This window comes from Hyperoodon ampullatus, assembly GCF_949752795.1.
Source record: "Hyperoodon ampullatus genome assembly, chromosome: 15".
Taxonomy (NCBI): domain Eukaryota; kingdom Metazoa; phylum Chordata; class Mammalia; order Artiodactyla; family Ziphiidae; genus Hyperoodon; species Hyperoodon ampullatus.
Genome location: NC_136928.1, coordinates 44,400,533 through 44,419,305, shown reverse-complemented (window position 1 = coordinate 44,419,305; position 18,773 = coordinate 44,400,533). Strand labels below are relative to the sequence as shown.

The following is an 18,773-nucleotide window of genomic DNA, read 5'->3' as shown; positions in this document are numbered from 1 at the left end:
GAGTGCAGACTTTGCGCCTGCGCAGCCGGTTTCTTGCGTCCGGAAAGCTGTAGTCCCTGCCTGCGGCTCAGAGACCACGCCGAGGGGACAGCCGCCACCGCTACCGCTGCTGCCGCCGCCACGAAGAAGGAAGAGCAAGGGAGGATGTGGGTTTTTGGTTACGGGTCCCTCATCTGGAAGGTGGACTTCCCCTATCAGGACAAGGTGGTTGGATATATCTCAGGCTACAGCAGGCGCTTCTGGCAGGGCAGCATCGACCACCGCGGGGTTCCTGGCAAGGTGAGGCGCTAACCAGTCCCCCACACTTACTGACCCCGGCGCACTGCTCCCCATCTCCTGACCCAGCTCTGCGGGACTTACACCCCAACGGCCGAGTAAACTCATGAAATAGTTTATAATGCTGCTACCTCTCTCTGTGCACCTTCCTGGGCCACGTGCCCCCGACTCCCTCTCAAACCAAAGGCAGTCCTTCCGAAGCCACTTGACATGCTGGTGGTAGGTAGTTCTTGAAGAGGAAGAAGCGTGGGCATAAACTCGCACAAGGCTAACGTGCTGGGAGGGGACCCCATCTCTTGGCAACTACTGCCCCCCCCCAAAAAAGGTGGGAAGATAAACCTTCCTGTCACCACGGAGTTGAAATACTAAAATCAACTAGCAAATTCAACTTTTTTGCAATTAAGTTTATTGGCATTTCTGCATTCTGCCAGGCTTTGACTGGTTTAAGTTTAAACGTGCATGTTATTTCTGGATTTTTTTTAGTATCTTTCCAAAGGTTTTATTTTATGACACCTAAGGTCACAGAAGAACTAGTTTCCAAAATTACCTTACTTTGATCACGTTGGTTGTCCGGTACTTCCCAAGTTAAGTGAGTCCCGCTTTGTTACCTAAATAGCAAAGTACCAATACTATATCCAGCATTATTTTAATGTTTTTTTTCCTCAGTGGTTCTCCTCTAAATTATAAATGCAAAATATAAGTTCTTTGATCCATTTTTCAGTCAGTCTTATACGTGAAAAGAGAGTTACAGCTCACTGCTTATGCAAATCAGCCTCGTTTTGGCTGCAAAACAACTAATCCATAAGGAAAACTAAATTTTGAGTAACTGATAATTTGGATAAGTTGAACACTTATTATAGTTAACCTCCTAACTTTTAGAAGAGTACAAAGTGTTTAATTGCTTACATATTCCCTAAAATACTCTGAGAGTTATATGAGCTTGATTACCACTTTTTTAAAAAAGAAATTAATATTGGCTCAAAAGCACAATATCTAAAATGCTAGAAATCAGATGTAGCAAGAGATTGAGGTTAATTCCAAAGAAATACCTGTAGTCTTGCATCATGGAAAAGGGAAGAGAGGAAGGCTGTAGTTTGCACCTGCTCATCAATGAGACATAGGATGAAAATCACAAAAAGTTAAAAGCTGTCCTACCTCAACTAGAGTTGGTGAATTAGGAATTTGGCTTTAAGGTAGACAGATGACTTGAAAACAGAGGAGTGATTTACCACAAATGCACATTTACAGGCCAACAGAAACTTCATGACCAAGGTATCTCCAAGAGTGTTATAAAATAATATTTAAGACTTTAAAGAACTAAGTTAAATAAAATGCCTTTTGAGTTGTCAGATATGGGCACTTAAAACTGCCATTCTGAAGAAGAATGCCTTAACCCAGGCTTCAATTTCAATGACCAAGTATTAATTACTTACAAACACAGTTATATAACATATTTTACTACTCTAGTCTCAACCAAAATGTTTGTTTGGTACACAGCATAATGAGTTATGTACACCGTCAAAACAAACCGATGATAAGAAACTGTCATGCCAATACAACAGTTCATGAGTCTTTAAAAAAGAAGGTAGCTATAAAAGCCAATATCTCTCTTTTTACTTAAATATACTAAAATATAGGGCAGGAAATTTGGGGGAAAAAACTGCAATGGCTAATAGTTTGATACCTACTTTTATTTAAAGAATCCATCCTAGCATATTAAAGGAAAGCCTAAGGCACTGAACATTTTCTAAATATAATTCTATTAAGAAAACTGGAAAGAACATTATCTTCACATTTTTTATTATAATGGATCACCAGCCTTTTATAAATATTAACTGTCTGACAAACAAGAATATAAAAGGCTACAGAAATATCTAGCAAATTAGAATAACGTAAATGTTATATAGGACTATGTTTTTACAGCAACATATGCTTCTAGTGAGCATATGATCATTACATATGAAACATGATATTATTAAACAAATGTTGGACTCATTTCCACATACTGCAATGTGACATTTGTAGGAAAAATACCAAACTTACTTTCTTTACTAAATTATGCTTTCCTTTTAGCTTCATTTAACTTTACTATCTTCCTAAGTTTAATTAAGCATCTCATTTATTTCTAACAAAACTGGCCAGTTCTCATCAAATTAAGGATTTATTTAAATGTGAAAATTTTTTCATATCAAAAAGAATATATTTCAATTTCAAAAAGAGAAAACATTTTAACACAAGAGATAATCATGAATATTTACTAAATCCCTCACTTTTCTAGATGTAGATCAGAAACATTACTCATTACCCAATGAAAGCACCCATCATGACTCATATTTCACAGCATACTCCAATCCCATTCAGCTTCCAAGACCCCTTCTTCAGTTTTAATACCCCCAAAACACACTTAAGTGCATTTACAAATTTACATTGTTTCCCAATAATATATTTTATTTTAGGGACAAACAGCTTAAATTTTAGAAAATATTTCTGAGTAAATATATCAGTAGTGCCAATAGTCCATGTCTGTTTCATCCATAAGCAGTCACAGGGACAAATCTATTTTCCCGTAATGACTCCCTATATATGCTCTTTGTTTTCTGTTTCAATTGCCACCACCTATATCCAGGACTTTACTACCTCTCCTCCTTTCAACAATTACTACTGAGTACTCACATGTAAGTGGGAGACACCTGTGCAAACAACAATACCTGATAAGTGCTGTAAGGGGAATGAATAAAAGGAGCAATGAGAGTTTAGAAGGAGCTGCTGCAAAGTCATCTGGGCAGATAGCCAAGCCTTTATGGAGAGAGTGGTGGGAGGATATCTAAGGGATTCTAAAGAAGGAAACGCATTCCACACTGGGAACTGGTATATCCAAAGATGTGAATGTCTGTAAAAGTTATAAATAATTCATTACAGCTTGAGAGGGAAAGTGGTTAAGAAATGAGGTTTGTAGTTAACTCATGCAAAAGAATTTTTATTTTATCCTGTAGAATATTACAACCCTGAAAAATTCAAAGCACAGAAGTGAGTGGCCCAATTTTTGCACCAGAAAGTCAACCTAGGGCCAAGTAGAGAACAGTCTGGAGGCAGGCAGCGAAATCCCTAAGGAGGCAACTGAAGGATGAAGAGAAACCAGATTCAGAAGATAATCAGAAGATAGAGCTACCAAGAATTGGTGACTAGTCTGGTGAAAGGGGAAGAAAGGAAAGGTGGAGTGCAGAACTTGTCCCCTCCATCACTAACATTTCTTACGCACAGGCTACCTCCTTCACAGTTGAACGTGCATACTACATACTTTACCACACCCATCTTCCCACAGCACTTCTTTTATCATGCCAGTCACCTACTACTCAAGTGCTACAGTAGCTCTTCATTTCCTATTTCTCCCAAATTTCAGTGGCTTCTTCTTTTCCATTGTCCCCCAGTTTCAACTCCAATCTCAAATCTGACTCTATCCTATTTCTCCAGTTATGTTTTTGAATCATCTTCCATACATGGAGGACCCTCTGCTAAAGTCAGACTCTTGCCCTGGTGTAATCTTGCTTCTAGACCCTCACTCATAAATCATGAGTCACAGTGCCCTTTTGCCAGAATTTTGTCTTTCTTTCTGACCACCCAAGACTCAGAATTCTTACTGCATTTAATAAATAGTATACATCATAGCCCTTAAGTATTCTCTACCTATTTCACATGTTAAGTACATATTCCAGAATTACAATATAAGCTCTTGAAAGCAGGAATCAAGGTTTTATCTTCTCTACAGCACAGAATAGGTATTCAATAAATAGCTCCATATTCACTTTGATATTGAAGGTAACATGGCAATAGCTAAATGACCCACACCAATATATGTATCCTCACTTTAACATTACCTTAAATAGAAAATAAGTCAAATATAAATGTCCAACAATACAAGAATGTTTAAATTATAGTTGACAGTAGAATATCATGCAACTATTAAAATGGATGAGAAGACAAACAGGAAAATATAATTAAAAACATAATCCAAAATTCCATGTATTCCATGATTATGAATTATCTATACAAATAGACAAAGACTAGAAGGAAATAGCAACAAGGATGACACAAATATCTGAATGATGTAAGCTCGCTATGTGCCACACAATAGGCATACAAGTAGGTAAAATTGTGGCTTACAACTCAACTTTCTCACTAATGATAACATGTCAGTAGACACAGACTTTGGCACCAGGTAGGAACTGTATTTGAAAAAAAAAAAAAAATGCAAATTCTTAGACTGCTCCATACCTACAGAATCAGGAACTACCTCCACGTAATTCTGATCTACACTTAAGTTTGAGAACCACTTCCCAATAGGAAAGCACCCTGGAATGTCATGTTTTGTTCCTCAGTGAAACTACAGCAATCTTTTTTTCCTAAAGAGAAAAAAGTGATCAGAATATTTATTTATAATTGCTTCTTCCTTTTGCTTTTCATTTTAGATGAGCCTTAGTTACATGTGTGTGTTTTTAATATATCCATTCTAAGTGAACATAATATACCTATTATATACAAATTAAAGAGAATCTTTTAGAAAGGCCAAGATAATTTGGATAAGGTAGACTCTCTTAATTCATTTTAAAATTTATCATAAAAAGTAAGTACTTTTGAAAAAGTGCTTAGTATGAGCAAACAAAGTTAAAATATTCCACGTCAACAGTAAGTTGCTAATGCTCAGTTATTGAACTTTAATTCGGGAAAAAAAATTTTTTTTTTTTTTTTTTACTTTTTTAAAACAGCCTGGAAGAGTTGTGACTCTTGTTGAAGATCCTGCGGTATGGTATAATTATTCTTTTTTGTATAGTCTTTAATCATAAAATGTTAAGATGTTTCTCAGTTTTAATAATCAATGAAATTGTATTAGCAGTCATCACAGACAATTTGAACTACACTGAGTCTAGAATTCCTCTCTGTATTTGTTGTATTTCTTTTCATCTGTTGGGAAAAGCTGGAATACAGAATTCAAGGTAGACAACAAAAAACCAATGGCATATAGTCTCATTTTTCCTTTCTTGATGAGTTTATTGACTGAGAATTTTGTGGTCTCCTTTGAAATTAATGGAGCCCGCCCTCAGACAGACTACCACTAAGAATCAAATGAAACCCTAAAGCTTTCCTCACATTTGCTAGGATTCTAATATTTCAGCAAAAATCCCAGTCATGAACTATCACTTTCTTTACTGCCTACTTTTATCAAGAGCACAAGAGGTTTTTTAGAAAGTTTAGAGCACTAGAAAACTTTTATTTACCTGGTAGTTCTCTGTTTCTTAAATATTTTCAATCATTTTACTGAGATCCAAATTTTATATTATGAAGTTAAATATTTAACTTTAGAAAGGACTTTGATATATAAAATTAAGCAGCTAGCAACAGCAGATGAATGGTGAAATTATGAAACGCTTTCATAAATTACATTAGAAAAAGCATCTATAAAAATGGCTTCAAACTGGTAAAACTCCTAATTAGAGTTAATAAAACCACTTTGTTTCTATAGAATGTTAATATATTCAAGATGCTTAGCAACCTAAAGTTTAATAATCAAGTTAATAATTAAAGGTTGTCAAGAAACTAGAAAATCTGTGTTACAAACTATAAATCTTGCTTATATCACAGATATTTTATTAATACTACAAAGAATCTTTGCAGCTGAAGTACACTGCTTTTACTGACACTGTTCATGAGCTCTCTTGACAAAGAGGTTGCCATTTAGTATTCTGGATGGAGTAATTTACAAAGGATATTTGAAAGTTTAGGCAGTGAAGAAATGAACAGATAAATGAACCTATCTCCTTAATAGTTGATTACTTTATTACAGAGCTTTTAAAGTACAGAACACTTTCTGCAAATAAGGGAACACCAAATATATAAGTGATACTCAACTCCAGCTGAAGGGGGTTGGGGGTCAAACCCCTCCCAGCCAGCACGCCAACACTTATATTCAGAAGCCCTGAAGTAGGCTTCAGGGTGGCTACAACACTCCCTGAAGCAGCTTGGAAACTACTGCCCCTATACCATCAGTGAAATGTTTATGGATTTAAAGCTTTAGAACTATATTTAAAGACTAAATGAAGACCTGGTATTTTAATTTCAGTCCCATTAGTTAAAAGACATAATTTGAAAAACTTAAACAAAGATAAATATCCTGGTATACAAGGAAATCATTTATTCAGATTGAAGAATGTAAAATGCTGATTTCCTTTACTGTTTAGTATATACCTGTTCGGTGCACATTAAGTGAAGCAAAACTGCACTGATTTCTAAGAATATACAAGATATTTTCTTACATCATAATATATCTTCATCTATTTTAGCCTTGTAAAAACTAAATAATATATTCTTTTCATTTTTCAACAGGGTTGTGTATGGGGTGTTGCTTACAGGCTGCCAGTAGGAAAGGAAGAAGAAGTAAAAGCATACCTTGACTTCAGAGAGAAAGGAGGCTACAGGACCAAAACAGTCATTTTTTATCCAAAAGATTCCACAACAGAACCATTCACTGTGTTGCTATATATTGGAACATGTGATAATCCTAATTATCTTGGTCCTGCACCTCTGGAAGACATTGCTGAACAAATTTTTAATGCAGCTGGTCCAAGTGGAAAAAATACAGAATATCTTTTTGAACTTGCAAATTCCATTAGAAGCCTTGTGCCAGAAGATGCAGATGAGCATCTTTTCTCTTTGGAAAAATTAGTAAAGGAACGTTTAGAAGGAAAACAGAACTTCAATTGTTTAAAAAGACCTAACTGACTTTTCCAAACAAGCAGAGCTTTTAGTCTTCAGAGAACAGCACAATGGCATTATGATTTGTAAACGTGTTTATTTGAAAGTCTTAGTTGTGTTTAATGTTGTAGTCAAGATATCATCTAAATTTATAGTTTAATTGCAAGTGGCTTGAAACACATACATATTCAAGATATTGGGGTATAAAGAAAAAATTTGTTTCAATAATATAATGATTTTCCAGCTATGTGATATTAAATACTTGCTTATGAGAAGTGAGTTCTTTAGAAAAATATGATGAAGGACTCAGTTCAGAACTTGTTTTTATCTGAATAAATATAATTCTGTTATTTCATACCACAGTACTATTTTGAAGTTGTAGAGAATTAAACCAAAAGACCAGTAAATATAATAAGGTTATACCTTCAATATATTCCCATACATCAACTCTGTAATCATGGTTTAAAATAAATAAGCTTAAAATAACACGTAATTAGAAACGAATGGTAATATAGACAAGATCTGGGCCTTGAATGTGAATCTCCTTATTTAGGTATTAAATGAAATCCTTTCCAATGTAAGCTAAAAAATAGCATTTTAGTATAAACATTTCCTTGGAATTATAACGTACTATACCTCTCCATTTTTGAATAAATGTATTTTACTACATGGAAAAAAACCCTTTCAGCTAGAAAAGCACAAATTATACAAATCATGTCCACTAACAATGTAGTCTAGTCTGTCACTCACTTTGTATTAATCTTATACTGAAACTTAAAAACAAAGATGGGCTATCTGATATTACAAATTAACAGAAACATATAATGAAAGTTTGCTGTTTTAAATGGTGTTTAGAATTGTAATTTTTTAAAGTAAGAAGTGGCATTACCTGATCATTTGCTACACAGCTTTTTTTTTCCTTCTTACATCTTGTCACCTAAAGGTATCCACTAAATAGTGCTGATGATGCTACTCAAGTAGGAAACATATATGTGCATTATTAACTCATGTAAAAAGTAACTTTGATTCAAACTAATCAGATTATTTCTTATTATAGGTGATATCCTCAACAGGACATATAGTCTCTCTGTTATATAGTCAACATGAAAAGAATTTCAGTATCCCATTAAGTCTAATGTGAAACTAATAATTAGTACAGAAGTTTTTCATGTAAAATAAAATAAAGCTGTCCTACATAGTAGGAACAGTAGTCCTTTTCAGGTTTTTTTAAATCTGTTAACACATTACTTGATAATTTACTCAGCTACATAACTATTTTAAATATTTTCCAACATTTTCAATATTAGTTTTCTAGAAGGCATTTCACTTGTCCTGTACAACAGGAAGAATACTAACATTCATTAATGAATACCTCATAAGGATGTACTAGGCACTATACATACAGAATCATCCTTAGAGCATGTTTCCATAGTAACTTGCACACAATTAACACATCTAGTAAGCAGCAGAAGTCCATGTCTCTGCTAAAGCACAAGATCTTTCTACAATATATTTAAAAATCCACTTGAATTTAACTGTCTTTACTAACCTGCATCTCTTTTTCAAGAGGTTAACAAGATTTAACTTTTTGTGTAACGACATAGTATGTGACTTGTTACATAGAGCTGTTAATTTTTTTTTTTTTTTTTTTTTTTTGCGGTACGCGGGCCTCTCACTGCTGTGGCCTCTCCCGTTGCGGAGCACAGGCTCCGGACGTGCAGGCTCAGCGGCCATGGCTCACGGGCCCAGCCGCTCCGCGGCATGTGGGATCCTCCCAGTCCGGGGCACGAACCTGCGTCCCCTGCATCGGCAGGCGGACTCTCAACCACTGCGCCACCAGGGAAGCCCAGAGCTGTTAATTTTGATAGATGCATACAGATTTCCACAAATATAATGAGCCTATCCAAGATTCACATGCCATAGCTCAGAATCACATAGGTGTATTCAGAGATCCAGCCTTAGTGACTCTTCTACCATTTAATATATAACTATGTTATGAAATATCAAGGGAGAGGGATTACTTTGGGTTCCCCATTTAAGTGTCTTTCTAGACTCTCAGTTAGAAGTTAACTAGAAAATACACATGTGGTATACCATCAACATTTATAGGGAAGCCATGATCCAAAGAGCCCAGGGACAGGGACCTTTCATTTTCATTGGGATGGAGAGAAACATGACTAAAATGGAGAAGATAAACAATACTGAATTAGAGAGAAGCTAGGGTTTGGAGCACACAAGCTAGTAAGAATCATAAAGGTACTAAGTTATCTAGAGCATAACATTTTTGTTAACAAAACTGCAAGTCTCTTTATAGCCCTTGGACCTCACTTTCAAAACAGTCTCTCTCATTCTGCCCTCATCACACACACATAACTCAGATTCTCATTCCTCAGAGAATAAATCTTATTAGCTAGGTGTTCAGTTTTAGGAATTCAAGAAAAGTATGTGTGTAAACCCTACATAGAGAAAATAAACTTTTTTTTTTTTTTTTTTTTTTTTTGCGGTACGCGGGCCTCTCACCGTCGTGGCCTCTCCCGTTGCAGAGCACAGGCTCCAGACGTGCAGGCTCAATGCCATGGCTCACGGGCCCAGCCGCTCCGCGGCATGTGGGATCTTCCCGCACTGGGGCACGAACTGGTGTCCCCTGCATCGGCAGGCAGACTCCCAACCACTGCGCCACCAGGGAAGCCCGAGAAAAGAAACTTTTAATGTAAATCTCTAATGGAGTAGATTTTTTAAAGTAGGTCTTTCTACTCCTACTCCAGGCCACTACTATATTTCCTTTCCCCCACTCTCAAACAAATAACACACTCACTCTTCAGTCTACCAAGAACTGTAACCACAGTCTAGATACCACCTGCATACATAAAAAGTTATCACTTAGGGAAACGAAGGTTGCTGTGATGTCAACTCTGAATATTTGAAAGAATGAAGGTGATCTATTCCTTCAAGACTGATTTTAAAACATTTTATAGTCAACATTTTATTCTATTATATTAGATTTCTCTTTTCCATAAAAACATATCTTTTTAAAATTATAACTTTGGAACAGCTGTGAATATCAATGTAAGCATCATCCTCCTATAATTTACATCCCTGATTCTAAGTCAGTTATATGATAAATATGCTTAAAATGCCCTCTCATCATATCACGTCGAAATCTACGTATCAAATAGGGTATTCCAATTATGCCTATCTTTTTCAACAAAAATACTGTGACTATATTTTCTATGAATTTATTCAGCTTTTAACTATCTATTTTTATGAATTTCTAAAACTTTAAAATAAACTCACCCTAGGCACACATTAAAAACTCAACGATTAGCAAATGATTTTTTAATCCTGTGGCTACTCTTCAAAGAATTTGAACTCCTGAAAAAGTACTAAAATTATTCTTCTAAATGTCAAATTTATATGATGAAAATTAGCTTTACTGAATTTCAGGGTTGTTTAATTCTTCTTAAGGTTCATTTTACCTTTCTAAAATATTATATAGTTCAGTACCAATTTCTGGGTAGTTTTATTTAACTGTACTGAACCTCCCTGTCTTTATAAATGGTTAGCCAATGCACATACATCTGGAAAAACCACCACTTAACCCTACAATTTCTTTCACTCTTCTAGATTTCCTATCCTTTGCAGGAATTTCTAAACTAGTGTTCTATTTCCTTATCAACTCATTTCAGTGTCCCTCCAATCGAACTTTACTCTGCTGTACTCTACCCAATCAGTGGTCTCAGGTCTCCAATGACCCCTTTCTGATTCAACCCAAAGATCTCAGTACTTCATCCTTCTTTACAACTCTGACGCATCAGACACTAGTGACCGTATCACTAAGGCCAAAAAAGCAGAACATTTCGTTGCATTTCTATTTACATCTTTGACTACTGTTTATCAGATGCACAAACTCATCGAATCCTAGGCTTCAATTACCATCTTTATTTAGAAAACTTCCAATCTCTAGCCTACTTCCTCAAACTCTTTACAAATCTATATGTCTTATATGTAAGGTACCTCCAGTTGAGCTATATAAACACCTGAAACTTAGTGTATTAAAAACATAATTCATCTCCTTTCCCAAAGAAAAATTTTGTCCCACATTACTTCCCTGTACATGATACACATTAAATGTTGAACAATGGACAGAACAGAAAATACAACAAACAAGTTTAAAATATCACCAATTCACAGGCTTTTGCAGAAAATATTTTCACAAGTTTTACAAAATGTAGTTTGTGTTCCTTGTTTATAATAAATTTTAGCATTTTATTAAAAATTTTATATAATTTTATATAACTCAAAGCAAAGTGAGCAGGGAAGCCCTGAAGCCTATCTGTGATATGACTTAAAAGGTTATGTGTTGGTAAGACCTATCCTACAAGTATGAGCTGCAAGGTTTTTCAACTAAAATAAGAACTTTATAATATGGTAAGAGCCAAGAGTTTCTTACACCTCCTTGCCTCCAATCTATTTCTTCTTTCCAGCACATTCTCTTCTCTATACTCAGGATTATCTTTCTAAAATATGAAACTAATCTAGTCAGTAATCAAAATGCCTCCCAGGGCATACAAAATAAAGTTCAAATTCTTTAATCTGGTATTCAGCTACATACAACCTGGTGTCAGCATATTTGTCACATTTCACTTCCCACTAGTGTGCACCCCCCATGTTCCAGTCACACCATCCTCCTCAACCATTAAGACCTAGCAAAAAGAGGGACTAATGATAGGTGGCAAGCAATCACTATGCAGCAAGACTACTAAGATAAAAAAGATAGCTCCCAGCTAACAAGAACCACATTTGGTGGAGAGACACACAAGCAAGCAAATCAATGTTACTTACCAGAAAGGCTGGGACATAAAATACAACCAGAATAGAGACAAATTGTTAATTCAAACTAATAAGATCAGAGAAAGCTTCACAGAAAAAAATAAATTGTTGCTCATGTATCAAAGAATAGCAGTTAACACTTATGGAACACTTACTATAAATGCCAAAATCTATTCCTAGTACTTTACACATATTATTCCCCAATGAGAGACAAAAAGAGTTTAACTTAAACAAACATTAATAATAACTATCATTGAATACTTACAACATGCCAGGCACTGTGCTAAGCACTAAAAAGGAACAAAATGGAATTAAGGCCTTTAATTTTTTTTTTGGGGGGGGGAAACAGTGAGATGGCAGGTTTTTCATTTTGTACCTCCACTGGTTAAGTTTTAACCCCAATGAGATTCTTTCCTGAAACAGGACAAAGTTAAAAGAATTTTTTAAAAAATTCATTTAATTACCCATATTCTAAAGTCATAATTTTTTAAAATTTAAACAGATGTATGGTTTGCCCAATATTCTCAACAACATTGATTGATTTATTCAACATATACCTATCAATTACCTACTTTGTGTAAGACAAACTAAGCATATGCATTTTCTTCCACTTCCTAGCAAAATCCCACTGAAGTGCATTCATGCACTCTGGAAGGAGAGCAGATGGGATTATATTGAGGATTAAGCCAGTGCAGAGAAAACCACAGCCTAGGAAAAACATGCAGGTGCACCGATATGCATGTGTACACACAAGAAAGCTGCAGCCATGCAGAAGCCATTCCTGCCAGCAGAGTCTGAAGAAATACCAAACCTAGATACAGCAGAAAGGGGCTGTAGGACAAAAATCAGGATTCTTATAATATGTATATTAGATAGCCAAGCCAAACCTTTTATCTCACTCCTTTACACACAGAATGTCTAGCAGCAACAATGCTGATTTCCAGCTAAAACCACAACTTTTTTTTTTTTTAATTTAACAATCTACCCTGAAAGCATTAGAACATCTTCATGCTCCACAACAAAGCCTTCCTTACTTGGGCACAGGGTGGAGGGAGAAGAGGAAGAAGCAGCTGTTTTTCTGCATTTCACTCATGGACTCTAAAGTGAGGCACAAGAGTTGATACCCTGCTCACTTACAAAGAGTTCAAGAATCCTTTGTTTGCTTTTTTAAAATTTTTGAGGAAGAGGAAAAGCAAAAGCACAAGAGGGTGAAAATAATCAACTCACCTTAAGGAAGCAGAGCTTTTAAACTTATAAATGTTTAAAGTTTGTAAGTGCTATCCTCAAAGAAATTCATGAAGACATTGCATCTATTAAAAATGAGCAACTGGAAACTATGGAAACAGGAAAAAGAAACACTGACGAAAGATATTCAAAAAGGAGAACTGATAGTCAAAGGAAACAGATCTCTTTAATTGATCTTCCATATTACCTAATTTTTTTTCTTTTTGTCTTTTTTCTCTCTGTTTGGAAGAATCTATCTAAATGGTATTCTGAATAGAAAAGAGAAAACGAAGGAAAACAAAATCTAGTAAGTGAACAAATGGGACTCATGGAGTGCAATGAAGGATAAATGAAAAAAGATCCACATCTAGAAAGAAATACTCTCATAAAATATGATAAAACCAATGATAAAGAAAAAGAGTCTAATAAAACATTCCAGAGGAAAAAGTATATTACTTGCAAAAAAGAAGCAGAATCAGACTGGCTTTAGTATTCTCATCAGATATACTAGAGGGTAAAATGCAAAGGAATGATGTCTTCAAAGTTTCAAGCAAAACGAAATGATTGAACTATGAATTCTAGTCACAAACTATTAACTGAGAAGGCAAGATAAATACATTTGCATATAGGCCTGTGAAAATTAAATTACCTGCTTTATATCTTTTCCCCCCAAAATTACTTCTAATTAGCTATACCCCAACAAGCTGGGAGGGAAATGTGAGATAAGGAGGACACGGAATAACATAAAACAGTAGATTTAACCCAGGAGAGTTACCCAAAAACAATAAAGATAGATAGATGGATAGACCCAATATAGATAGGCAGATATGCAACAGACTTGGAAAGCAACTAGTGTAAATTAGAACAAAGTGTTTGAGAGCTCAAAATATATCTTCAAGAACAAAATGGATTCATTTTAGCAAATATAGTACTAATTTTAGGGAGCTAAAAGGACACTTTAAGTGGCAGAGGATTAATACAATTACATTTTTTTCTCTGCAGTTCCAATTACACCTCTTGATTTTATACTGACTTGTACTTGCATAAGTACAATATTGTAAAGTTTATAGGTTTTCAATGCTTGAGAATCAACCTATAAACAAAGCACAGAAAAACTGAATAAAGTCACAGAACGTAGATGTTATAAACATACAGTAGTAGCCAACTGCAGAAGCAATGAAAATGATAATAAAAGCTAACACATATTACATATTTAATATGTAATTAAGGCACTATGCTGAAAAAGCCTTACATGCAATAACTCATTGATTACAAAATGGCAACACTGAAAAGTGGCCTAAAGAATGGATTCAGGAACAAGACTGTTTGGGTTTGATATCCAGTTCCACTGCTTACCAGTGTTATGACCTTGGGCAAGTTGCCATATTTTGTTAATATATTTATTTCATTTTAAGACTTCTGAAATTGAGATGAGTCTTATACTAGATAGCATGTCATAAATGTAATTGGTAGTGGTTATTTTCTTTGTTAGTAGTACCAAAAAAAAAAAAAAATAGTGAGCCCTAAAATCAATGGCAAAGGGGAACTGCTATAGTTTTAAACAGACTTTAAATTGGGATTGACATATATATACTATATATAAAATAGAAAACTAATAAGGACCTACGGTACAGCACAGTGAACTCTACTCAATACTCCGTAGTGGCCTATATGGGAAAAGAATCTGAAAAAGAGTGGATATATGCATAACTGATTCACTTTGCTGTACACCTGAAACTAAAACAACATTGTAAATCAACTATACTCCAATAAACTTCTTTTAAAAATAAAACAGCCTTTATGACAACAATTAAATGCAAGGCATGACCCCTGACTGGATCCTGAATGGGGGGAAAAAAGGCCAATAAATGGTGAAAGTTTAAATCATTGTTATTTTTCTAAGATGTGATAGTAGTATCCATCTTTGGTTATAGAGGAATCTTTTTATCCCTAGTCATTGATTTTTTTTTCAAGGTTCAGGCCAGTTGTCTTGTAGAATGAGCCACATTTTTTATTTGTTTGATAATTTTCTTATAGCCAGGCTTGACAAGAATACTACACAGGTATTGTTATATATAGGTGTTGTACACATGAAGTTTTAAAAACTCATTCTTATACAAAATTCTTAACAGAAAATCCTTAGGAAAAACCATAAACAAAAATATAAAGCATGAGATTAAAAAAAGAAACATTCTACCTTGATTTGAAATCAAATTTCCAATCTCCTTTCTTTTTCCTTGTACCTAAGAAATGAGTATGTACAATATTCACATTTGCACCTGGATATTTGCTGGCATTCTGTCACCTGTGTACATGATGTATTTTAACCAAAAATCTCTGAAGGCCAAAACTTTTCTCTTCATTTATTTTTCCCAAAATGTGTATCCCAGTCCTCTTAAGTCTTCTTGTTACCACAGAGTAAATTATATTTAAAGGAGTGATTGGAGGGGAAAAAAGATCAATATTGGAAATTAACAGAAAAGGTCAATTACTATCTTAGGCAGCCTCTGGAGTAATTAGTGTTAAACAACCTCAGATTGCATACCAGCTGTTAATTTGAACAAATGTCTTCATTTTTATCGATTTTGCCCTTTATATCTCTAAATGAGAAAGTATTATAGAGATCTGGGATAACTTTTAACTCAAAGCCCAAGTGGCTGGTTCTCATCTCTGTCTCAGAAAAATTTCAACTGGAAAAAAAAATTTACAGTTTTATTCAGCCATATTTTATAACATGGCACAGATATACAATTTTATACCTGTGTGTGAATTATATTAGAACATATTAACCTCTCTTGTGTTTCAGTTTCCTAATCAATAAAATGAGGAAACAATAAAATCTAACTTCTGAGGTTATTACAAGGAATAAACCAATTATATAAATCTATATCTATAAAGCGCTTAAAATAGTGCCCGGACACATCTATTAAATGAATGAAATACATAACAAATCTCAATCTTCATAATAGTTCTTACATCTCACATTTGTTATTTTCTCAATTTTAAAGGTAAGAAAAGTGAGCTCTAAAGAGGTTAAGTAACGTGCCCAAGGTCACACATGTAGTAGGTAGGATCAGAATCTCACTAGCCTAACTCTTGAGCCCCTGCTCCTAACCACCTCACTATTCAGTTGTACAGAGTTTGCATATAATTATTCAGCCACTGCCTTATTATTAGAAAACCAGATATCCAGGGGTTTTTTTTTTGCCATTACAGCTAATGCCATAATGAATTATCTTTATACATACATCCTTATGTGTCAGGGCTTTTGTATTTAAAGGAGAAAGTCCAAAAAGTAAAATCACTAAGCCAAAAGGTTTGCGTATTTTTAACTTTAATAATTTTTAACTTTAAAAATTACTATTTTTAAGGGCTTCCCTGGTGGCACAGTGGTTGAGAGTCCGCCTGCTGGTGCAGGGGACACGGGTTCGTGCCCCGGTCCGGGAAGATCCCACATGCTGCGGAGCGGCTGCGCCCGTGAGCCATGGCCGCTGAGCCTGCACGTCTGGAGCCTGTGCTCCGCAGCAGGAGAGGCCACAACAGTGAGAGGTCCGCGTACCGCAAAAAAAAAAAACAAAACAAAAACCTAATTTTAAAAAGTTTATTATAGCAGGTCTATCTTTCCTTTTACACTATCTGGATTTCCTGTCTTACTGAAAAATACCATCCCTACTCCAATTATAAGAATATTCTCCTAATTGCTTCATATGGAAATATCTTTAACTCATTTACAATTTACTTTTTTTTTTTTGGTAGTGCTGCCTGGCTTACGGTCCCCGACCAGGGATCGAACACGGGCCCTCAGCAGTGAAAGCGTGGAGTCCTAACCACTGGACCGCCAGGGAATTCTCACAATTTACTTTTTTTTTTTTTTTGTGGTACGCAGGCCTCTCACTGTTGTGGCCTCTCCCATTGCGGAGCACAGGCTCCGGACGTGCAGGCTCAGCGGCCATGGCTCACGGGCCTGGCCTAGCCGCTCCACGGCATGTGGGATCCTCCCGGACCGGGGCACGAACCCGTGTCCCCTGCATCGGCAGGCGGACTCTCAACCACTGCGCCACCAGGGAAGCCCTCACAATTTACTTTTTATGTAATTTATGATAAGGTGATCTAGTTGGTTTTCCTATAGATGAATAGCAAATTGCACTATCAGCATTTATTGATTAAAACATCATTTTCCCACAAAAGCGAAATGACACCCTTGTCACATATTAAATTCCTTATGTCATTCCAAGCCACCTTTCTATACTCAAACCAAATTATTTTTGATCTCTATGTCTTGGGTTCATGCTCTTTCATCCACTTAGAATAGGCCTCTCCCAGCTCTGTAAATCCAATTCCTACCATCCATTATGGTCCTATACAAATGCCGAGACTATTTTATTGGTTTCCAGGCTTCCTTCTTTTCATCCCTTGCTAGAGGTAATCAACCCCTCCTTTGAATGTCTGCAATACTTTATCTGCACAGTACTTCTCTAATAACACTTCTCACTTTAAATATAATTAGTGATTTACAAGTCCTGTCTCCCTTCCTAGGTGGTAATATTTTGGTGGACTTGATCAATATCTAAGTCTTTTTTTTTTATATATAAGTCATTTTTATAGCACCCTTAGTACTTTGGACAGTGCTTCCGAACCACATTTATTAGATGAATAACTGCACAACTTTCTTGATCTCTCCCCAGATCTGTAGTTCTGCAGCTAACTGAAAACTGCCACATTAAGACTAACTCCCTTGTGTGCAGAAAAGCGTAGTTTTGCAAAATAAAGGGGAATTTTTCTGGAATCCATGAAGCAGAAATTTAAAATAAACAAAATTTGGGCTTCCCTGGTGGTGCAGTGGTTGAGAGTCCACCTGCCGATGCAGGCGACACGGGTTCGTGCCCCGGTCCGGGAGGATCCCACATGCCGCGGAGCGGCTGGGCCCGTGAGCCATGGCCGCTGAGCCTGCGCGTCCGGAGCCTGTGCTCCACAACGGGAGAGGCCACAACAGTGAGAGGCCCGCGTACCGAAAAAAATAAAAATAAAATAAAAATAAAAATAAAATAAACAAAATTTAAGATTGTGCATTCTGTACCATATTTACATGAGAAAAAATCAAGAGACTATTAAATGAAGTAACTGACTATTTTTTCAAAATAATTTCTAGGCAGTGATGGGGTTAATACAGATTCAGGACAATCTTCTACATAGTTACATTCAAAATTCTCTATGATGATAACTGCATAATGATGACATCAGTGCAAGGTAAGATTAAGTGCCTTATGGAATCATCAAAGATACAACACAAACAAGCATTATAGGCAAAGTAGGTGTTCATTACACAGCAAAATTTTTAGAGTGCTAGAAAGGTCCCCTGCTTGCCTCTAAATATCTTCCCGCTCAGTGAGCTAATGTCTAAAACTTTACCATTAATATTCAAGCCTCTCATTTAAAAGTCTAAACCAGTGATTCTCAACCATGGGCCATTTTGCCTGCCAAGGGACATTTGGCAACGTGTGCAGACATTTTTGGTTGTCACAACTTGGCTGGGGGGAGGGGGGAGGGTGGGGTTGCTGCTAGCATCTAGTGGACACAAGCCAGGTATGCTACTAAACATTATACGACGCACAAGATAGCCCCTCACAACAAAGGATTTTCCTGGCCCAACATGTCAACATTGCCAAGGTTTTGAGAAACTGGTGTATACTCTGCTG

The 18,773-nt window shown here is 35.9% G+C and overlaps 1 protein-coding gene across 1 annotated transcript; it reads left to right on the top strand.

Annotated features, from left to right (window-relative positions):
• Positions 1 to 144: 144 nt before the first annotated feature.
• On the top strand, positions 145 to 7,050 carry CHAC2 (ChaC glutathione specific gamma-glutamylcyclotransferase 2; the record flags this gene model as incomplete). Its single annotated transcript, XM_079721183.1, is given in 5 exon segments — positions 145 to 279; positions 431 to 488; positions 491 to 495; positions 5,040 to 5,075; positions 6,655 to 7,050. Coding segments are annotated over 5 exon segments (630 nt in total).
• Positions 7,051 to 18,773: the final 11,723 nt, after the last annotated feature.